This window comes from Pseudorasbora parva, chromosome 17, assembly GCF_024679245.1.
Source record: "Pseudorasbora parva isolate DD20220531a chromosome 17, ASM2467924v1, whole genome shotgun sequence".
In the NCBI taxonomy this organism is placed as follows: domain Eukaryota; kingdom Metazoa; phylum Chordata; class Actinopteri; order Cypriniformes; family Gobionidae; genus Pseudorasbora; species Pseudorasbora parva.
In genome coordinates, this window is record NC_090188.1 from 37,918,449 (window position 1) to 37,942,516 (window position 24,068).

Genomic DNA, 24,068 nt, shown 5'->3' on the forward strand with positions numbered 1-24,068 from the left:
TCCAGTAGCTCGTCTGTTTGATCGGACCACACGGGCCAGCCTTCGCTCCACACGTGCCTCAATGAGCCTTGGCCGCCCATGACCCTGTGGCCGGTTCTCCACTGCTCCTTCCTTGGAGCACTTTTGATAGACACTGACCACTGCAGACCGGGAACAGCCCACAAGAGCTGCAGTTTTGGAGATGCTCTGACCCAGTCCTCTAGCCATCACAATTTGGCCCTTGTCAAACTCGCTCAAATCCTTATGTTTCTCCTGCTTCTAACACATCAACTTTGAGGTGAAAATGTTTACTTGATGGCTGCCTAAAGTATCCCACCCACTAATAGATGCCGTGATGAAGAGATGATCAAGTGTTATTCACCTCACCTGTCAGTGGTCATAATGTTATGCCTGATCGGTGTATAGTTAGCCAAAAGTATTTCAGGCATGATCCCTCCAAATCTCCAAGGCCCCATCCAGCAACCAAAAAATATCTCAAAGGTAATTTTTGAAGGGGACACAAATATTACAGCCAAAATTGTACTTGTAAAGATGTGTTTTGGTGCACTGAAAAAGTATCTTATGTCTGTTTTACACAAAGCAATATTTGTGTAAATATGAGTTGTCATAGGTTCACATAGTAAGTTATTAAATTTTCTTGTTATGAGAAAAACTCAGAAAACACTCAGATGGGGTCCCGATCCAACCCAACTACGCTTTACGCCTATGGAGGAAATGTTTGGTCAAAAAAGTCAATTCGAGAATGTCATGAGCAGTTTTTGTCATAATTTCCTTTTTTATTTTAATATATTTTAAAACATACTGTATTCCAGTGATGCAAAGCTACATTTTCAGCATCATTACTCCATTCTTCAGTGTCACATGATCCTTTAGAAATCATTCTAATATCAATTGAATTGAATTGAACAGACATTTCTGATATAAAATTTCTATATTTCCCAGGATTATTTTATAAATAGAAAGCTTAAAAGAGCAGCATTTAATTGTAAAATTATTTTACTACCATGTCTTTGGTGACACTTGAAATATTACCGACCCAAACTTTTGAATGCTAGTGTATATAGGTCTACATAAACCTGAACTGTTGGCCTTTAATCTGACACTGCATGAGGTTTCCACGTTCCAGCCAATAATAACCAACTTCCACGGCATCTTTTCATGTTACAACTTGCATGTGATGTTGGGTGGCTGTTAGTTGGTGTGTTTCAAATGATCCTGAATGGCTTCAGTGGTTAGGACTGGGATCTTGCGCACAGATTCTCAAAATCTATATGGATATATATTGCAGTTTTATATATATATATATATATATATATATATATATATATATATATATATATATATATATATATATATATATATATATATATATATATATATATGATTTATTTATTTATTTAAAAAGAACATAATTTATTCAAAATAGAAATATTTTCTAACAATGTAAATATTTACAATTACATTTTTATTCATTTGTATGACTTTTTAAAATATACATTTATTTCCCAATAAATAAATAAAAACAGTTTGTGACTTTTGTACAGTAGTGTGTACACCTGTTTCCAACATTGATAGTAAATCATCATATTAGAGTGATTTCTGAAGGATCACGCGACTGCTGCTGAAAATACAGCTTTGCGTCACAGAAATAAATTATATTTTAAAGTATTAAAATAGAAAACAGTTCATTTAAATTGTAATAATATTTCACAATAATACGAGAATTTCTATATTTGTAATCAAACAAATGCATGCTTGTTTAGCATAAAGGCCTACTTTTAAAAACGAAAGCAAAAAACATAAATAAATACTAATGATACCCGCATTTTGATACATATACGATATATATATATCGACCGCATTTACAATTCCTAATCCTCCCATTATATTAGTGCATTTTAATCTTACTATTTTATTTAGGAGACTCGATAACCAAAACAATGCTGTATCGTTGCGTTTGATTGGTTGATCTTGGCTTGACGTCATGTCCTGTGAATGAGGGCCAATGGCGGCACAGGAAGCGACCACAGAGAGCGTTGTTCGTGTGTAATGAATACGCTCTCATTCATATTTTCTCTCAGCAGGGAGATTTTTGTTGGATGCGCATTAACTTGTTGCAGGGATAATCACTATCCCGCGACCGGAATAATAACGACTCGACTTCGACGCAGAAACAACAGTTAAGCGTCGTTATGTATCGCGGTTCTAGGCCGCAGAGAGGCGGCTATCATCCTCCGCCGTCTCGCGGGTTCGGGCCTCGTCCTGGACCGAGCCATCCTCCCGAGCGGGCTCACCATGCACCTCCGGACCCGTACCGACGACCGTCCCCGCGGAGGAGATATTCACCCGGAGCAAGAGGAGACCCGCCTGATGAATATAGAGGAGGGCGACCACAAAGAGCCTATGGGGTATGAAAGCAAACTAAAACTGTTAACGTACACGGCTGCACACAACATTGCAGTGATGCACCGTGGATGTGCCTAGTTTTACACCGTCAACACACTAAAAAAAGTGGCCTGCCATGTTTTTTTTCGGACGTACATTACGGTAATATGCCGTTCCGTGGAGAAATAGCATGTACAAATTATTATATTCTACTATTTTAGTGCCCTCTCATTCCATTGCTTACGTCTGTGCACTGATAAAAATGTTCATTGGTGCCATGGTTTTATAGAAGTAATACCATGATGATATTCTTATAAAGTGTCATAAACATTATGGCGCATCTGGTATTTTAACCCGCCATTATCCATCTGATATCAGTAGTAACGTTACCATAGTAAAACTGCATCTGAGAGCCTACCGTTTATTTATTTTGTTAATTGTTCTTGATTTATTCCATGTATGAGTATTGTTATCGTTTTTCTAAACAGAGGTACAGTGCATCACCTCCTCGTGGTGGTCTCCCCGTTGATCACAGTCTGGTCATAACGGTGGGCAATGAGCTGACCCATCCATCAGGCTATAAAGGGACAGATGCTCCGTATGTCCGGTAAGAGAAGCAACCTAGTGATTGAAGAACAATATATTGACTGGTAATGCTGTAATACACTACATGGCACATTTTACAACACTTTTTTTTTTTTTACATTTGAAAATATATATTTTTTCTGAAGAAAGACAAGCATAAATGGTGTTGATAGCAAAACAATTAAATGTAGCATGTATATTTACTGAATAGTTCACTGTTTTGTGGAGCAGGGTCAAAATGACAATTTCACATGAGATATGGAGCCAAATTACAGAGGCATTTTTATTTTACTTTTACAAAGAGATTGGTAGGTCTAATGGTAAAATCTTTAGCAATCTTTGTTGCATTATAGGCCAACGGTGACCGTTCAAAAATGAAAAATATAACTGTGTTTTGCATGCATGCAACTCATACAATCTCATTATGATTTTAGATTCTGGTTCTTAACTAACTTTTCTTCTAAAATCTTAATTTTAAACACAATAAGTATCAGTCGCTACCCACATTATTTGTTGTTCAAATATTCCTCTTTAAAAGAAAAAAGTATCAGTTGGATGCAAAGTGACCCACGTTTGGTTTTTGACCACTAAAAATGTGTACAATTGTCTAATTTACTCATGGAGTCGCATTTAAATCTCTGTATCTTTTGGACTGACCCTTATAGGCTCTTTAAAATAAAAATACCCCCAAAAATGTTTGAAACCCAGAACCTAAAAGGAAATTATATGACAATAGTTTTTCCTCAAATAAAACTGTGAAGTAATTTTGGAGATGCAAACGTTGTGTGTGTGTGTGGTGTAAATGAAACCACACGCCTACGCCATTCGTTCACGCAGAACATGCAGGATTCATATTTAAATAGTCTTTTTGTGGTTTAATATTGTAACGATCCTCCCTTCTAGTCTAGGGGCAGGAAAGGAGTGTAACAAAAAGTTGCGGGGAGAGGATGAGAGAACTGCCATCTCCAGGTCCCAGGGCAGACACACATGGCTCAATGACACCAGTTTCAAAATAACAAGATTTATTAAATTAACAATGAGCATTAACAAACAGGACGTAAGGAGGGGAGATGCCAAAACAACAAACAAAACAGTCTTACTCAAGATTAAGGATAATAAAATAAATCCCTACGTCCCTGTGGACGTAACACCCCCACCATTAAGATTTTTTTTTCTTGGCATTTCACAAAATGCAGAGAAAAATAAATACTACAAGTTAGCTCACAGGTATAACACAACATGCCAAATTCTTTTCTTAGTACACGAGCAACAGATTGTGAGTCAAGTTAAGTTAAGGGGCTTTGTGAATATAGGAAGGACCACACTACTTCCATAATTCAATCAAAGAATCACAATATCTCAAATCCTGCCAAGAGGAATTTGCAGATTGGTCAAAAGCTGCACATTACACACACTAAAATGTCTTGACTTATTAAGTGGCCAATAGGTGCATTTGCATGTACAAGTTTCTGGACATGAGACACAGTAAATCAGAACAGGTCCCAACAATTAGAGAAAATCACATGGCTTACATTTCAGGAGTATCACACCTCTATTGATGAAACAAGCATTTCTTCAAAAAGGCAGTTGTTCACGGGATACTGCTGCATAACTTACCTAACAAAAATGAATAAAAGAAATTACAGAAACAATTACCTAACTCCCTTACTACACCAAAAACAGGAGAAAAGGTGGGTCTTAAATCAAAAGGCTTCCACCTCCCTACAGTGAGAAAATTAAGGAAATAAAAATAGAATGCTGATGTTCACAGACAGCTCACATTGATTTACACTGCTCAGATTGAGTTAAGGTTAAGGAGTGCAAATATTAGCTGTAACACGTAACAGCTCACTTTGCTATACTGGTTATACACAACTTAGCTGAGACACTTCACAGCTCTTTGCCTGCCACTACAGGCAAAACACTATACACCATACACCATATAAGCACACAACAGCACTGGGATCAGAAGATGGCAGTCCCTCCCGCAGAGGAAAAACCTCAGTCTTTCTCGCTGACTGGAAATCTCTGGGTTCCTTTGTTCTCCACTTAATGATCTGGAACAGGATTCAGGTGACACTCATGAGCCTGTCAAGCAGACAGTAGGAGGAGCAAGAACAACAGAACAAGCACAAAATAGAATCCACAAAAATGAATAAAATAAAATAAATCCCTACGTCCCTGTGGACGTAACACCCCCACCATTAAGATTTTTTTTTTTTTTTTCTTGGCATTTCACAAAATGCAGAGAAAAATAAATAAATACAACACGTTAGCTCACAGGTATAACACAACATGCCAAATTCTTTTCTTAGTACACGAGCAACAGATTGTGAGGCAAGTTAAGTTAAGGGGCTTTGTGAATATAGGAAGGACCACACTACTTCCATAATTCAATCAAAGAATCACAATATCTCAAATCCTGCCAAGAGGAATTTGCAGATTGGTCAAAAGCTGCACATTACACACACTAAAATGTCTTGACTTATTAAGTGGCCAATAGGTGCATTTGCATGTACAAGTTTCTGGACATGAGACACAGTAAATCAGAACAGGTCCCAACAATTAGAGAAAATCACATGGCTTACATTTCAGGAGTATCACACCTCTATTGATGAAACAAGCATTTCTTCCAAAAGGCAGTTGTTCACGGGATACTGCTGCATAACTTACCTAACAAAAATGAATAAAAGAAATTACAGAAACAATTACCTAACTCCCTTACTACACCAAAAACAGGAGAAAAGGTGGGTCTTAAATCAAAAGGCTTCCACCTCCCTACAGTGAGAAAATTAAGGAAATAAAAATAGAATGCTGATGTTCACAGACAGCTCACATTGATTTACACTGCTCAGATTGAGTTAAGGTTAAGGAGTGCAAATATTAGCTGTAACACGTAACAGCTCACTTTGCTATACTGGTTATACACAACTTAGCTGAGACACTTCACAGCTCTTTGCCTGCCACTACAGGCAAAACACTATACACCATACACCATATAAGCACACAACAGCACTGGGATCAGAAGATGGCAGTCCCTCCCGCAGAGGAAAAACCTCAGTCTTTCTCGCTGACTGGAAATCTCTGGGTTCCTTTGTTCTCCACTTAATGATCTGGAACAGGATTCAGGTGACACTCATGAGCCTGTCAAGCAGACAGTAGGAGGAGCAAGAACAACAGAACAAGCACAAAATAGAATCCACAAAAATGAATAAAATAAAATAAATCCCTACGTCCCTGTGGACGTAACAATATTCACAGACACTAGTCTATATCGCATTATAACACTTATTTGATTTAAGTGTTCTGACCTTTTTATTTATCAAATATTTTACAAATTCCATAAAATTCTGCATTATACAGTAAACTCTGTTTTTATGACTGGATTCTGTGATTCTGTATCTATTTTCGGCGTCACGGAAACCATAGGGCCCTCATTTTTTTCTCTAAACTTTATTCAAAATCATTATTGGCAGCTCTCTCTGATGCAGCTTAACTCTAGTGCAAGGTTGGACAATCCTGATCCTCGAGATCCATTTTCCTGCAGAGTTTAGCTCCAAACCTAATCAAACACACCTGAACAAACTAATCAAGGGCTGAATCGGAAATCACACTCCCTATACCCTCTAATCGGGCATTATTTGAGGGGACAGACATTTGTAGTGGTGTCCGAAACCATAGAGGATGTTATTGAGTGCACTCATTCAATCCCACATTGCACCGCAATAACGACTGTACAGCCGATGTACACACAACGACTGTCCGAATTCACTCACTCGTTTTCATTCACTCCTTCAAGTGAACCATATTAGTGGACTAATGTGGGGAATAGTGAATGAGGGCTTAGGGATCTCTGATTCAGCCAAATGTCCTACTGGAAAGCTACAGTGAGTTTGATCAGAGTTTGAGTTAAACTCTGCAGGAAAGTGGATCTTGAGAGCCAGAAATCCCTTAGGAATAGTTTTATAATATTTAATACTACATCGCTTGAAGCTATCGTGTAATCTCTTTACTTGAGCACATGACTCACTAGATTCAACTAAATATACAAATAAAATAAATGAATTAGGTCTTATTTAATTCTATAAACTATAATACTGATCTGCCAACATTGTTGCTCTATGATAAATTAAAATAAGCTGATAACATCACTGTTTTCTCCAGAACGACTGTACAGCCAAATCTAATTTTGTTGCAATATTGTCCTGTTTAACACTGTGAAGCTGCTTTGAAACAATCGGCATTGTAAAAGCGCTATATTAGGCCTGGGCGACAAATCGATTGAATGAATTATTTCACATTTTTTATTGCGGGCTTTTAAAAAAATAAGTAAATCGAGGTTTTGTATAATGCCGCAATTTTGGCTCCCTGGAGCTTCCGTAGCGTTAGTTTCACATAGTATGGCAAGCGACGACAACAACATCATAGCACACACAAAACGGCAATAGAAAGCGACAACATGGCTACCGGTGAAAGTGGGAAGTTTGTTCCCAAGAAAGGAATAAAATCATCTGTTTTTTAGAATTGGTATGGGTTTGCTGCGACAGACGTGGAGAAAGCGTCTCCCACACTGCAACATTTGCCATAAGTCCATCGCAGTCAAAGGCAAAGCTATTCCAACACCTGAAACAGAGACATCCAGCCGAATATGAAAAATGCCAGTCTCTCCGAGACGAACAAAACCACAGTGACCAAGAAACCTTAGCTAAAAACAGCTAACTGTAGCCAAATCCTTTGCACAAGCCACCGCATATGACAGGAAAGGGGCATGATGGAGAACAATCACCGAAGCAGTCGCTTTGCACAGAACCAAAGGCATTGTACCCATTAATTTATTATTCATCCCAGATATGGGGGTTACATTTGTCTCGTTTTGATTAAATAAAAGCAAAATTTGAATCGGAAAAAAATCTGAAATCGGATTTAAAAAAATTAAATTGAAATTTTATTTTTTATCCCATATTGCCCAGCTCTACGCTAAATAAAGTTGGTTTATTGATAAGAAATTTTGCTTTTGTACTCCAGTTGCCTTTTATGATATGATAATTTCTGTTGACAGAGATTATAGTGCTGGAGATCCACACTACAGTAAGCCCTATTATTCTCCACGGAGGTCAAGCCATGATGGGCACAGCGACAGGGGTTCGAGGAGGCGCAGTGTTAGCCGCGGCAGGAGCAGAGGGCGGAGTCGCAGTCCTGGCTATGGACGCAGCAAAAGTCGACCGCGCAGCCGGAGCAGGAGTCGGAGCTACAGTCGCGGCAGGAGTCCCGACCGAGCAAAGAGCAGAGCACGTAGCAAGAGCAGAACCCGTGCGAGGAGCTACAGTAGAAGTAGAAGTCGGAGCAGAAGCGGAAGCCGTAGTCGCAAACAGAGTAGAGCCAGGAGCAGGGCGAGGAGCAAGAGCCGGCCACGCAGCCGGAGCCGTAGCCGCAGCCGAGAAAGGAGCCGAAGCAGGGGGAGAAGCAGAGGAAGGAGTCATGCTAGGAGCCGCAGTGTTAGTCGTAGCGGTAGCAGTAGCAGCAGCGGCTCCAGTAGGAGTCGGCACAGCAGTGTCACCAGGAGAGTCAAATCAGGTAATTTTAGAGAGCAGGAGGAGGACTTTACTGAGCTTGAGAAGGCTCGGCGACGCAAGGAAATTCAGGATATGCTTGTGAAGCCGGCAAAGTCTATTCTGAAGAAAAGAATGGATTCCTCCGAGACTGATTCTCCCATGCTAGTGCAGGTAACTACCTCTCATTATGTCTTAAAGGGATACTCCACTGTTTTCATATTAAACTGTTATTCCCTAAACTAAGACGATTTGATACACACCCCTGACTTTTTACTGCACCGAGTCGAAGTACTCGCAAAAGTGCTATTCCACCATACATTATAGTTCTGCTTTTTAAACCGATTAGATTAGAGCCACGTTTTATTTTGTGTATCCATACTTGGTCGTTCAACTATTCGTGTAAACGTATTTAAATAGGGAAAACATGGAGGTGTTTGGTTCTAACTTGATCTCTGTTTGGTAGCATAGTGAATGAACTGGGCTTAGTGGGCTAAGCTAAATGCTATCAGATCGTCACAGTGCGTGAGAGCGATTAAGGGCGTTTTCACACTTGAAAGTCCGCACCAAGGTCCGAACCAAAGTTCGTGTTTTGATACATTGTATCCATTTGGTTAGTTTTGGTTTGATTACACATTGCAGTTATGCAAGCGCACCAAAGAACTTTACATGACGCACTGGCGTCCTGTCGTCATGATCTATGTGGGCGTTATCTTAACACTGATTGGTTTGTTAGCAGACATGCGTCTGACGTCAGTGTGTTGTCCATTTAACGACTAACTTTGACAAGAATGAATGAACAGACGCATATCGTTGACAATACTGTTAATATTATGGCATTACTATCTGCGGCACCAACTATACTCGAGGCAAATTCACCAAATTAACGTCCTCGTTGTGCAAATATTTTGTTTAATCTGTGTTTTTTCACTAATCCTACACCAGAACTTCCTGTAAATGGTCTGAAAGTCCGAACTAAACAGAAAATGCTTTCACACAAGAAACGAACCGAACCTTTGTTCAGTTTGGTCCGGACCGAGACTACCTCTTTTCTTCGGACCAAATTTTGTCTGTTTGGTCCGGACCATGGTCCGAGGGAGGTTTCACACCTGTAATTTTGGTTCGTACCAAACTGAAAATCCAGACCAAACAAGGTAGGTGAGAAAGCACCCTTAGGGCACGCACTGAGACGAGAGGTATGTGTCAACTCGTTTTAGTTAAGGGAATAACATAGATTAATATGAAAAAACGGTGGAGTATTCCTTTAAGAAACTATCATATGACATTGAAATTAGATATCTAAATTAGATAAAAAATGTAATTCTAAGAACTAAACGGTCATTTTTAATGTGAATCATGGGTCGCAGTATGAAAAATAGAAATACCTTGGAGAATTGTTTTAATTATTAAAGTGTGTTAAATTATGGCATAGATAATCTACATGTTAAACAAGAATGATTATGAACAATTAAAATTATCTGAAAACTGATATATTGTGGAGCATCTCTTCTGGAGACTCGTGGTGGTGATATTAAACCTTCAAGTGTCTGTTGACCTGAAAGAGAAGACATGTTTCAATGAGTATGTTTTGGTCTTTAAGAGGTGGTCACACTACACTTTTCATTGCATTCAATTCCAATAATACGCATAAAAATGCGGGAGACCGGAAACGCTGCCTTCCAAAGTTCACGTTTGGTGAAATCTACCCTGCGAATTTGTATCACGTAAAGCTGTGTGACCAATAGAAGATTGACGTATTGCAGCTTGATTTAAAAGAAAGCAAACTAAATCTGCAGGATTGCAGTGAAGTCGAGTACCGTATTTTTTCGAACTATAAGTCGCTCCGGAGTATAAGTCAAATCAGTCAAAAAATGCGTCATGAAGAGGAAAAAAACATAAGTTGCACTGGACTATAAGTCGCATTAGGGCAGAAGCAGAGCGGGAGCTGCGTGTGCAACTGCTCGCTGTGCATAACCGAGCAGAAGAAAGAAAGTTTGAAGTGAGTGAGAAACTTGTGAGGGACTGGTGAAAAGCATAGGTCTTTAACTCTAATGAAGAAAACAAAGAAAGCTAATCGCAGACTGAAAACAAGATGGCCAGAGCTGGAGGAACGAGTCCACAGATGGTGCCTGAACAATGCTATGCCGGGAGAGGCAGACAAACGCTGCCATGTGAATCGTTCTCAGCTGCATATTTTACTACGCATTTCACTATGCAGTTTGTAATTTGCAGAATAGGATTTTCTTAATGGGGGCATTTTGTTTGTGTTCAGTCAAGTTGTTGTCTTTAAGTTAATATTTCAGTTAAGAGTTTTTCTGTTTTCAGTTGTTTTTTTCAGGGGTAGGCTACAGTAGCAGCATAGAGTGCCCTCTGGCGGCTATGTTGTCAGTCAGTATGCAATAAATTTGATATATAAGTCACACCTGACTATAAGTTGAAGGACCAGCCAAACTATGAAAAAAAAGTGTGACTTATAGTCCGGAAAATACGGTACATTGCTTTTAATTAATTTTATGTTTCGGATGCATGTTGACCGATGTGTCTGTAAAAATTTTGTTCAAAGTCTAGTGTGACCTTGGCTTTTACTGACATTAAATTGGCTTCACTCTTTGAAAGTAAAGAAAGATTTAATGATGCTAGTGTGCCTAAAACTTGTTTAACCAATGTATTTCAGAATAGTGATTCCCCTCGAGGAAATCCAGAAGGTGGTCTTTCACATGAGGCAGAACAGCTTCTCTGTGCACTTTCCAAAACCATGGATCCAGACATGTTTGCATCCATGCTGGGAAAAAGCTCTGATGGCAATGTTCTTGAAGAGCTGATTGGCAAGCTCCAGCCAGCCAGAGAGGGCGGAAGTGAGGTCCCTTACGAGAAAGGAAGGCAGAAGTCAGACCTCACAGAGTTGCTTGGAATGATAGCGGGGGCAGTCCATCCTCAAAGTGCGAAAAAGAGTCTCACAGAGATTGAAGATGAAGAGAAATTTCTCTATGGAGATGAAGAGGAAGAGGGTGATGACTCGAAACCTGCTAAGGAGGTTCCAGAAGATTCCAGCTTTCCAGACACAAGTTTCCCACAGTCTTCTGATAGTCGGAGAAGAGAACATGGCACTGCGCCTTACACTTTTGGCCATACTGCAGAAAATGTGACGAGCCATTTGCAGAGAGAGAGCAGGAAGGCAGACAGGCATCGCTCCTCTGCCACACCTGAGATAAATGCCAAAGAAGAACCCGATGACTTCCCACCTGGAGTTGGGCCACAGGATGTCAAGGTGAGAAAGGAGGTAGAGGAATATGAAAAGATACAAGATTTGCTGAAAACAATTGGCCTAGACCTGGGAGTGGCCGAAATAAGCAAGATGGCCGCTAGAACGCAAGAGCGCCTCCATGGTAGCGCCCCTGCAAAGAAGACGCCAGCGAGTCGGCAGTCGAATAGAAAGCACCGGAGCCGTAGTAGGAGTTACAGCAGCAGTAGCAGCAGCAGGAGCTCCAGTCGCAGCCGGAGTAGCAGCCGAAGTAGAAGCAGAGGAAGCCGAAGTAGCAGTTTCAATCGCACTTCAGGACAGAGCAAGAAAAAGCAAGTTTCCCCAGAGCAAAGATCTCCACGTTCACATAGTCAGAACAAAAAAGAGGCTCAACCTGCCATCACAGAAAGCAGGTGGCCTACGACACCCTCTGTGGGTCCTGGGACACAGACATATCCTTCCCAACCCAGTCTCCCATCCCATCCCGTGCCCCCATACCCACCCCCACGTGGAGTAATGCCACCTGACTTCCCTCCACACGGTTACGATCCATATGGTAATTACGTTCCATATATGCCCCCGGGATGGCCGATGTACCCACCTCCAGGTATGCCAGTACCTCCTCCCAGTCCAATGGACCCCTACAGCGTACCTACCTTTGATCGACCCTATCTTAAAGTGATTAAACCTGTGACGAGTGAGGGTAAAACCGACAATAAAAAAGGTTAGTGACCTTCTAACTTAATCATTCTCAAGGAGTTGCTTGAATGAGTAGTTCACAGAAAAAAATGTAATTCTGCCATTATGTACTCACCTTCATGCCATTCCAAACCATATTTTGAATGGGCTCAAGACTGCAGCTTTGCCAGTGTGAGTAAATTTTGTTAGAGGTCACACTGGTGCCCCCAACGCATTGCCCAACTGAGAAGAGCTGGCATTTGTGTTGGATATGCTCAGAACCATAGACTGTAAAAAAATATGGGCGACGCGACTTCATCCGTATCCGCTGACCAGAGTTGAAGCTTTCAGATGCTCCGCACGGCGCTGACATCTTGGGACCGAGTCTGCGCAGTAGAGAGTAGGAAGTACAGCCGTGATTTTAAAAGCCTGTCCACACACTCTCAGATGCAGAACAATTCAATATGTTGGTGTGAAATAAACAGTTATGGAAATGTAGAAATTAAAGCTAAAGCTCCAATCTGCTCCCAAAAATCCTGAAAAGGTCAGTTAGTGCCTCAGTGACAACTTCACTCAGAGAAGACGTCGATCTCAGCTGTCAATCATGATGTCACACACCCATTTTTTTTTTGCATCAAATAACTAAATAAAATGAAACTTTAAAAGAAAAAAAACACTTGAAATGATCGTGATTATAACTGCCTACAATAACAAACTAACTTTGGGTAAAAAATATTTTAAGTGTAATTGATTGTTTAGTTTGCCTCGCGTTTATTAGAAAACACGGAGGGGACCGGCCACCTGGGGGCGATCGAGGCGCGGAGGCTTCAGTTTTTTGAGAGGGGTGCTGCAGGCTTGGGCAAAACAGGTTTACTCGCCGGACGATCTTTATCGCGATGGAAAAGTTGTTTCCATCACCCTGTTTTTTGCACATTAAAGTATCGCATCAGAACCTCCAAATTTCTAAAAAAAAGTTTTTATTTTCACTTGAGGTGGTTTTTGACTTTTGGAGGTTTTGGTTTTTGAAAACGAGTTAATGCGAATAACAGGAGATGGGAACACATTTGCTGAATAAATTCTGACGTAATGAACTTTAAAGTCCCAGTGAACCGGAAGTAGCAAGTGAATTTTCTTCAGTGCTGTGACGCATTTCGAAGCATTTTTTTTAAAACATAATATTTAATAGAGGGCAGGGTTTGACTTCAGCGCTCCTCCTCTCCATCTTGCGCTGGATTTGTTGAAGATGAAGACATCTTGTATTTTTATGTACTGTTGGTTACTAGGTTAACAATACCACCATCACCCGCTTGCACAACTTGATGGCAAAATGCATCTAACTGCAATTTTTTTTTTTTTTTTGCAAAATATTCGATTCATGTTTGGATGGAAACCCAGCTACTATTACTTGGAGATCGAACGATAATGATTTAAGAAAAAAACTAAAAACTGATACTGATTATTTGCATGTCTATGTGCCCGATAACCGATATATAGAACCAATATTTATTTATGTTTTTCACAAGTATAGCAACAGCACTGAACTGAAAATGCTATTTCACTTCTACAAATAATCCAAAACACATTTACAACAATAAATAGTCTGAAAGAGTACAACTGAAGAAAAAAAATTGTCACTAAAGTGTCTTTTTAAAATTACTGCTGGTGCATCTTTTTATTTAATAAAACAGCAAATTAATAACAGGCAAAATAAATGTACAAAGTCTAATGTTTTCAAATGTAGAACATAAATAAATGACAGGTAAGTCTATCCCTAAATGTAACTCCCCATAAATATAAGCATTTGTTTTAAACTACAGTTTTAAAAGGGTTATATGTTAATTCATTGACTAAAGAGTGAAGAGAATGGAGAGTGCTGGAATATTCTCTGGAAAACACAAACATTGTCAGAAAAATAAACAAAACAGCGACTACATCATCGCTATTACAGAGTCCATCTCATCTGGCACGGCATCAGAATTATTAACAATAATGTTTTTGTCTGTCTAGATTATGAAATACCTGCTGATGACAGAAGGCTGTTTTCATCTATGCGCTCACACAGAACGTGTCTTGTGGAGATGGGCCTAATAATTACTTTTTTCAAATAATTCATGCATTTTTGTAGCATTAATAAGGATTTATCCATATTTCATTTATACAGTGCAGACTATTCAGTGTTACTTTACATGTCATTATTATGGGTTAAAATCAATTAAAACATTATTTAACATTTTTTTTAGGCAGTACTGAAAAATTTAGGCAGGACAAGTAAAAATATGAACCACTGGCACGACTGGGCCAGCAGAAAAAAAATCCTTAGCATTGCGCCCTGGTTATGGAAAAAAAATCTTCAAAAATGTCTGCTTTTGTGTTGCATTAAATAAATAAGTCATGGTTTCAGAATGACATGATGGTGAGTAAATGGAGAGATATTTGGATGATTTAGACTTAGGACATTACAGTTAAACATGATTTGATAATCTTTTCAGCGTCTTCTAAATTGGATGCTGTGGCCTCTAAAGCGATCACAGCTGGCATTCAGATAAAAGAAATGGAAGCTAAGAATACCGCCAGCGAAAAACAAAAGGTAATTCATTACAAATTTGTCGGGTTGGGAATCAAGAACTGGTACTGTTTTTTTTTTTTTTTCCTCTTTGACTTTCTTTGATCAGAACCAGAATTGTTAAATACCTTATTCTATACCATATCTGTGTTTTTGCTGATGAATACATTTAAGGTCTAAATAAAATTCTGTCTTAGGTCATGGAAGAGCTCGAAAAGCTAAAAAAGGAAAAGGTAATGCGACACAAGAGAAAAGAAAATCTTTTAAAGGATGTGGAAACATTGAGAAAGCAGCAAGGTATTTCTCTCTAAGTGGAAATTGGAAATGTTTACTATGTAAGGGCTCATGTTATTATACAGTGTTTGTTTTGATCCTTTAGGGGAGCTTCTTCGAAAGAAGCGAAGGGAGAAGGATGGACACAAGGACCCTCTCCTCATAGAGCTCGGTCAGCTCCAAGAGGATGCAATGGCCCAAATCTCTAAACTGCGCTCTGAACAGAGAGCGGCAGATCAAAAACATGAAGAGCTGATCAAAGTGGCACTTATCCTCGGTATAGACTACAAAGAATCGAAGATCTCCGGGGACCATGAGCAGCTGCCTCCTCAGAATAAGAAGGAGTCAACCAGAAGCCCAGAGAAAACGGGGGCCAAAACCAGCACCCAATACAATAAGGTAGAGTTGCTAATTCTGTTATAGGAAAGGTACATGCTCTTGATTGGCTTTTTCCTAGTCAAGTATTTCTGTGTGTTCAAATCATGTCAGAAAGATCGTATTTACGAGTTGCTTAAGTAATAAGCTCCTGATTTTCTTTGAGCCCTGGTCTTTGAGTTGGTAGCGTGTCGGTGAAAAATAAGGTGGAGTACCACAATACAGTTCATAGTGGCTTCTTAAATTAATTTAAACCAAAAAACAAAACACACCTGATGAGCAAAACCTTGCTGTATTTTTGTGTAGTTAATTAAGAGTGCTTTCACACTTCGTTCGATTGCCTGGACCGAACCAGAGTTCGATTGCTCCCCCCACCTCCTGCCCCGCTAGACTGTGTTCAGATTATATTTTTGGGTCCGAATCGTGGTGCACTTGTCATCAATGCAGCAGCGGTCTACCTTGTTGGTAATGACGGTGAGCAAAATGCATTGCATTGCTCACCAGACTTTTATATTTTAGTTTTTTGGCCATTGGTTTTGTTTCCAAAGCTTCAGTATGAAAAGACACTTGCATCTTATCTAATGTGAATGTACTGCAAATGCTCTAAGGAAATGCTGAAGGCTAGCAGAAATTATATTTGCAGCTCTCTACTTGCAGCATGTCAGGAAAATGAGTGAAACGCACTCAAACACTCCTTTTTATCAAATCATAAATTTTTAATAGCGATTCACTTCTGCGATTTTACATAACTTCACCAAAGTTCACATGAACCGAACCCCAGACAACCTTTTTAGGCGGACCGGAGTTTGGAGGACAGCGTTCACATGATCCAAATTAACCAAACTCTGATGTCAATCGAACCTGGGTGCGCACCAAAAGAGCTAGTGTGAAAGCACCCTAAGGCCCAGTGTCCACCAAAGCGTTTTTTCACACAGCTGGCTGGCGTTTTCAATTTTTTTTTTAATGGGAGCGGCACACTTTAGAACGTCTGGACCGCATTGAGGCGCTGAGCGAGTATTTCACGCTCACGCGCCGAGTGCTCAGCGTTTTTTACTGGTCGGCGAGAGTTGAAGAATGTTCAAATTTGAGTAAAACGCAGCGCTCATCACTGTCACTCTTCACTCAGCCGACCAATCACAGTGGAGGAGGGGCGGGGCAAATACACACAGACCAACCGCCACATTCTGCTTATACAACGTCAACAGATAAAAACAAACAATAATAACGTAACAAATTGATTTAAAACAAGAGCCAGAGCAAATATTTTACATTGTATGTGCAATTTTATATAGAATCAATACAGAAACGAACTACCTGTGAAATTAGTAACACTTCTGCGGATTTTCCGTATCATAATGACAAGTAAAGAGTCTCAACTGAAGAAAAAAAACCCCGCTGCCTGCCAAAACGCTCTCAAGCTCTCACAGCGAGGTGTTTTCAGCTGGCTAAAAACGCCCTGGTGGACACACGGCCTTAGAGGAAGTACACCGCCATCTTACTCCAACGAAAGTGTCTTTAACCCATTTGACGTGTCATGACTTCCCAACTCGTAAATACGAACTTCCCAGGTAGAGTTGAATGACCATTAGACTGCCACTTTAAAAATTATCTCAAGTGGCAAATCTTGACGGTGATTACATAAAACATTTAAGCATTTTTTTGTGTGTAAATAATGGGCATTCAGTTTTCTTTAATAAAAATGTTCCACTAAAGCAATGGTTTCCATTCCTGGTTCTAGAGCACTGCACATTTTTGATGTCTCTCTTATCTAACACACATTTGAGGTCTCTTGGAGTCTTTACTAATGAGCTGATGAGTTGAATCAGGTTTGTTTGATTAGGGAGACGTCTAAGATGTGCTGTGTTGGGGGTACTCCGTGACCAGGATTAGGAAACACTGCCCTAAAGAAATCAATAGCACATTTGAAAAATATTTAAAATAATGTTCACATGAGATGAAGGCTCTTGTCATATCAGTAGCCTGTTAGATGTTGTTTTACTGGGGTGGTCATGAGGCTGAAATGTATTTGGTGCTATTGAAACATAATTGGTAATTGTTTTCACAGATGCTTTTTAGTCAAAGTGGTTTTAAAACTTTTCCGAGCAAGTACCACCTTTGATCAAATAGCATGTAGTCATTTGGCATCATTTTGAATTCTAGGTTAAGGACTGAGCAACATAAAGCCATATTTTGATTAGGATTTTCCTGTAGTTTGCCTTTGCCGATCTGTGAAAGGAAACTGAGAAGTAACATTAAAACCATGCATAGACCACAATAGCAACTTTTAGAAAGGATTACAATATGCATATACTGACATGCAACATTTTCAAAGCTTGCCTTTACTTTTAACACCTAAATACGTACTATGCTGATTTTATATTGCGCTTTATAGCCCTAATCAAACACACCTGAACCAGCGTATCAATGTCTTCAGGATTACTAGAAGGCTACATGCAGGTGATTTTGATCAGGGTTGGAGTTAAGCTCTGCAGGACTGTGGCCCTTGAGGACTGGAAATGCCCATTCCTGCTTTAGAGGCTCCGTAGAACGCGTCATTTCCTTTCTGAACATAATATTTGCCTCTGGCACATCCCTGGTTTAAAGTAAAGTAACTTTCCAGAGCTGTGTACCACCTGAGGCACTTTGTGTACTGCTGGTGGTATCACCGTGTACCACAGTTTGAAAAACATTGTTTTATTTCTTACAGTAATTTACCTGTGATCATATCTGACTCTTGCTTATGTATATATTGCAAACATTTTGATGTGGGGGAAAAGCATCCATTTTTTTGTTACTTATTTTCTAATTAAAATCATTTCTATTTGTATATTTTGAGGGGTTACTCTGAGGTAGACGGACACAATGTTTTTAACTCCTGCTAAATAATTACACTGGTCTTAAAAATTTGTTTGGATATTGGCACTGCTGGAAGAGTAATTCTGACACAGGACATCACAGGACAATCAGTAATTCTGTAATTCTGACACAGGACATCACCATCATCTGTAACAGCAATAAATCAGTTTTAGGTATTTTATTTCTACAGCATAGGTTTGTCTACCCATAGCTTGTAGATAATTATTTGTTCTTAATTCTTACCAGTATACTCTCTATACGTTTTATAATTGTGATCACAAATATTGCTTTTAAGAAAATGGTTTTAATTGTCTGTTTTTCTACTACAGCAAATATTAATGTATTGCTCACAAATCGAAAGATATTCACTGCAAAAATCTTTTGTTTTTTTCTGCATTGGTGCTTTAATGATTTGTCTAATTTAATGCATGGTAAATGATATAATAGCCATTTCAATGGCTTTTTAAAACCATTTATTTTACAATAGTCAATTATATTCAAGTAGTAAACCCATGGGTAACTTCTCCCCGACTGGAAACAGATGGACTATTTACTAAGGTAAGTGTCCTATGACAAACTTTAATGATTGAAAATTAGGATTTGAAGTGTTATATTCATTTCTCTGAAAAGCTTCTGCTCATTCTTTTAAACTTAGGTACCTCAAGAGTATTTGTTTTTTTTTTCCTTCTTCATTTTATTGCTTGCTTAGTGACTTTTACTTATGCATTTTTTTGCCTAAACTAATTTAGGTAGCCGCCTCAAAATCAAGAGCTTCTCCTGAAAAACCCAAGTCATCTCCTCCGTTGAGCAGCCATTCCCTAGACACTGCTGCCGAGCTGTTTGAGTACTACGATGCAGGAAACCACTGGTGTAAAAACTGCAATGTCACCAGTGGTTCAATGTTTGATTATTTCATGCATTTGCACAACAAAACCCATAGGAAGGTATGTAATGAGATTTTTTGTTCAGTCTGTTTAATTGTGAATTGTGTTTATATCTGCCAGTTGCATCTGCTTAAGTTATCTATTGTTTTGCTCTCCTATAGACTCTAGATCCTTATGACAGACCTTGGGCAAAATCCGACAGTCAAAAGAAACAACCAGCTGGAAAGAAGACTTCAAAGCCAGCCAAAGGTAACACCTTTTAAAATGTCATTGTTAGTCATAAAACACAATCATTTAGTTAAGGATGAAGTGATGCATTTGGTTCAAAACGTGCACCTTTAAGGAAATGGAATCATTAAGTGAAATTTGAGGATCAGCGAACGAGAATCGATAAATTCTGCATGATTCCTTTCCCTAATGGGTTGATTGCAGTGATACAAACTAGTTTTCTTGCAGTGTGCCTCATCATTGGAACAGAGCAAGGGTAAATTACAAGCCACCAAAAATCATTACACAGTATTGGTAAATGTGTTTAATTCTTGCTGTATTACCTCTTCTAGGCTCTGAGTTCTTAATTCCTGTGAGGGGATTCTTCTGCCAGTTATGTGAAGAATTTTTTGGTGATCCCATTTGTGCTGAGGCCCATGTCACCTGCCATTCTCACAATGAGAGATACAAGGTAAACATCACACAATATTCATAATGACTTTGGGATATGACCGTAAATTGTTATTGTTTGACCAGATGTGATTGGCTCATATGTGTTTGATTTTGTCAACAGACAAAAATGTATGAAAATCCCCTCTATGAACAAAGGAGGAACCTGGACCGTCAGGCTGGCTTAGAGAGCCAAAAGAGTTCAGAGCACAAACGAAAACGTGAAGACGGCGATCAGGATATGAAGAAATCCAAACACCGTAAAGGAGGAAAAATGTCGAGTAATGAAGTGGAGACAAAACCACAGTACAGCAAGGAAGAGGAGTACAAGAATATCAAAGAGAATGAGAATAAACTCAAGGAGAAATGCAAGAAAGAGGATATAGATAAACAGAAATACAAGAAAAAGGAGGACGATGAGAAAGCTAGGTATAAAAAAGATGATGAAGAGCGAAATCAATCAAAGAAAGAAGAAGAATACACGTATAAGTACAGGAAGGAAGAAGGGGAAAGATCCAGGTATGAAGATGACCGATTTAGAAACAGAGATGATGATGAACATTATCGATATAGAGAAGAGGATGACAGATATAGATTTAGAAAGGATGATGATAGGGGCCGGTATGGTAAAGAAGAGGAGAAGGCCAAGTATGGCAGAGAAGATGATAAGAGATACAAATACACTCGGGAGGCTGAGGAGAAGAAGTCAAAATTTAAAGATGAGGAATGGGGGAAGTGGCCCAAATCAAAGTGGGATGAGGACCAAGAAAGTAATGGAAAGTATGAAAAAAAGGAAGATAAAACACTGCACCAGAAGGGCAAGGCTGGTTTTTTTAAAGATGACCAGGAGAGCACAGGGAAGTTCAGTGCTAAAGATGTCAAAGCAGAGGCAGAGAAACCCAGCGAGCCTCCTAAAGTCTTATGTGGCCCAAGCCCTGCCTTGCTGGCTAAACTTCGCAAGAAAAACGAAGAAGCTTCTGGTCGGCCTGGCTTTGGGAAGTTCGGTTGGAAAAAGCCACAGAAGACAACACTGGAGAAGGAGGCAGAGAGGATGGCAGCACAATTCTTAAAGGAAGATGAAGAGGCGCCTACCGAAACAGCAGAAAACAAGGAAGCTGAGCTAGATCCCTTTTCCAAGTCTATAGCTGCTGCAAAATCCATTGCTATGAAGTTGTCAGGAAAGGTTGTGCTTCCTCCCTCTTGTGAATGGGTTGCATACAACGAAAATAAAAGTAATCCTAATTTACCGCCTCCCCCATCTCCTATGGTTATTAGGAAGTCTTTTACAGGTGTGCAAAATAAACCAACACCACCTGTTGCTAGTGACAAATCTGCTGGTCTTGTAACAGGAACTCAGATAGGCCCAGCGTTGTCAGCAGACCTCATCTCCAAGGCATTTAGTGGAGAAGAGGTGCAATTAAAACACACAAAGCCGCCTCCAAGCCCTGTAGATATCTTCAACACATCCGTACCACTTCCATCTCCCACTACAGCGCCACAAGTGGTCAATGCTGCCCAGAGGAAACCTGTTACTCCCAGTGAATGTGTTGTTACTCTTGAGTCTGATGTGGCGGCTCCTGGAGTGCCTGAGGGGGAGCAGAATCTCACCGTAATCCTTCGTCCACCTCCTCAGTTTTCTTCTAACCCCAGAGACCAAATCCCCAAAATGGTAAAGCCAAAGACCACTCTTGCTGCAGGAAAAGCAAAAGATTTGTATGACATTTTTTACAGTAGCTGCGCTGCGGTTAAACCTTCTGTAAGTGCCAGTGCTGGTGACAAACAAGACTCTGGATTTACACCTCCAGACTCAAGCTGTAAAGCGTCCAACAATAAAGACAAATGCGCTAGTGATGTTGCCCAGAGCCAAGAACCCCCCAAGAACAAGGACTCTGAAGTTGCCCAGAAAGTGGAACCCCCTAAGTATGTGGATTCAAGAACTGCTGAGAGAGAACCCCCCAAGAATGAGGGCCCAGAAGTTGCAGAGAGCGAAAAAAAACCCAAGTCCTCACGAGTTGCACAGAGTGAAGAGCTCCCCAACAATGAGGACTCAGAAATTGCCCAGAGTGAACAACCCCTCAACAAAGAGGACTCAGAAGTTGCCCAGAGTGAAAAAAACCCCAACAACGAGGACTCTGAGGTTGCCCAGAGTGAAGAACCCCTAAACAAAGAGGACTCAAAGGTTACCCAGAGTGAAGAACCCCTCAACAACAAGGACTCAGAAGTTGCCCAGAGTGAAAAAAAACCCAACAACGAGGACTCAGAAGTTGCCCAGAGTGGAGAACCCCTAAACAAAGAGGACCCGGAGGTTGCCCTGAGTGAAGAACCCCTCAAGAATGAGGACTCAGAAGTTGCCCAGAAAGTTGAACAACTTACATATTTGGATTCGAAAATTGCAGAGAGAGAAGAACCCCCCAAGAACGAGGACTCCGAAGTTTCCCAGAGTGAAAAAACCTTTAAGAATGAGGACTCAGAAGTTGCCCAGAAAGTTCAACCCCTTACGTATTTGGATTCGAAAATTGCAGAGAGAGAAGAACCCCCCAAGAACGAGGACTCAGAAGTTTCCCAGAGTGAAAAAACCTGTAAGAATGAGGACTCAGAAGTTGCCCAGAAAGTTGAACCCCTTACGTATTTAGATTCAAGAATTGCAGAGAGAGAAGAACCCTGCAAGAATGAGGACTCGAGTGTTGCCCAGAGAGAAGAACCCTCTAAAAATGAGGATTCAAGAGTTGCCCAAAGAGATGAACCCCTCAAGAACGGAGACTCAGGTGTTGTCCAAAGCGAAGAACCCACCAAGAATGAGGAATTGAGTGTATCTCAGATAGAAGAACCCCCCAGCCGCCCCTCAAAAGTTGTCCAGAGTGAAGTATCTCCCATGAACGAAGACTCAGAAATTGCACAGAGCGAAAAATCTCCCAGCCCAATTGACTCAAACTTTGAACAAGCATTTGAACAAGCATTCTTAAAACCAGAGATTCAAAAAGAAGACAGCTCAAAAGAGGAAGATCTTGATGATCAACAAGTTCTTAAATCTATTGAAATCTCCCTGGGTGATGTTACTGTGATGGAAGTTAATAGTGTGGACACAATACAGACAAATAATGAAGAGGAAAACCCTCTGGAATCTGAGGAACCCATGTCATTCTCCCCGCTTCCTGGTTCTTTTACTGAGCAACTGAACTTGGACACATTCGAATTCAATTTTGAGCCTTTGTAAAGGACCTTCCAAGAGTTGGTTTAGGGATGTATATGTTACCTCTGAATGTAAATAAGTGATTTTCAAGTATTCTTTGTAATTGCTTGATCCAGTTAGAATGTTTCATGTCTATTCTTAACCTTTTGGCAGGTAATGCCAGTGAAAGCGTGGACTGAAAAGCATTCATTCTGAAGTGGGTGCTGGGGAAGGAATCCCTCTAAGAGAATGAAAACTTTCATCAAGTAATGAGCCCTAAATATGTGTAAGATTCGCTATCTTGTCAAAAGCACCTGGTGTTGAGCTACTTGTTTCCGTATTTTGTTTCCAGCAGAAATCATTCCTTTTTCCCCAAAGGTAATGTAAAACACAATGCATATGATGTGTATTAAAGATTTCAGACTCTAAATCCATTTCCTCTGTTCGTTCAATTTAAATCAATGAAGATATTTTAATGCAGGAGCCACAAAGATCCAGGCTCAGAGAAGAGAAATGGTGTGGAGTTCATGCTTCAAGGACATGCATTCACAACTTTGGCCAGAAAATGTCAGGCTTGGCCTCTATTGTTTTCATTACTCTGTGCTGTTTATTGATAGCTTTTCTTTCCGGTTCCAGGTTTTTTTAACAGACATATGTTGTGTTGTTATAATGTTCACATAACTACCATGCTACTTTAACATCTGCAAATAGTTGGTGTTATTGCACAAGTTCTGTGCTAGCTCAAATAAATCACAGCAACCCTTTCTGTCTTTGCTTCTTATTGATATGTTTATTGCTGCTGTTCTTTTTTAAAATTGTATTTGTTTGTATACCTTTTGCACAAATTGGGCTT

At 39.9% G+C, this 24,068-nt stretch overlaps 1 protein-coding gene across 4 annotated transcripts; it reads left to right on the forward strand.

Moving 5' to 3' along the window:
* Window positions 1–1,985: 1,985 nt before the first annotated feature.
* znf318 (zinc finger protein 318) lies at window positions 1,986–23,981 on the forward strand. 4 transcript variants are annotated; one of them, XR_010898834.1, is made up of 13 exons: window positions 1,986–2,408; window positions 2,874–2,992; window positions 8,030–8,693; window positions 11,194–12,484; window positions 14,928–15,025; window positions 15,199–15,298; window positions 15,381–15,673; window positions 19,255–19,449; window positions 19,551–19,638; window positions 19,950–20,068; window positions 20,171–23,481; window positions 23,571–23,593; window positions 23,697–23,981. XR_010898834.1 is itself a non-coding variant. In XM_067422595.1 (11 exons), the coding sequence occupies exons 1-11, from the start codon at window positions 2,193–2,195 to the stop codon at window positions 23,258–23,260; spliced, it is 6,273 nt and encodes a 2,090-aa protein (XP_067278696.1). In that variant the 5' UTR covers window positions 1,986–2,192; the 3' UTR covers window positions 23,261–23,981. The 4 variants fall into 4 exon arrangements, 1 of the variants encoding a protein (XP_067278696.1); XR_010898832.1 differs by having other exon boundaries at window positions 20,171–23,593; XR_010898833.1 differs by having other exon boundaries at window positions 23,571–23,981.
* Window positions 23,982–24,068: the final 87 nt, after the last annotated feature.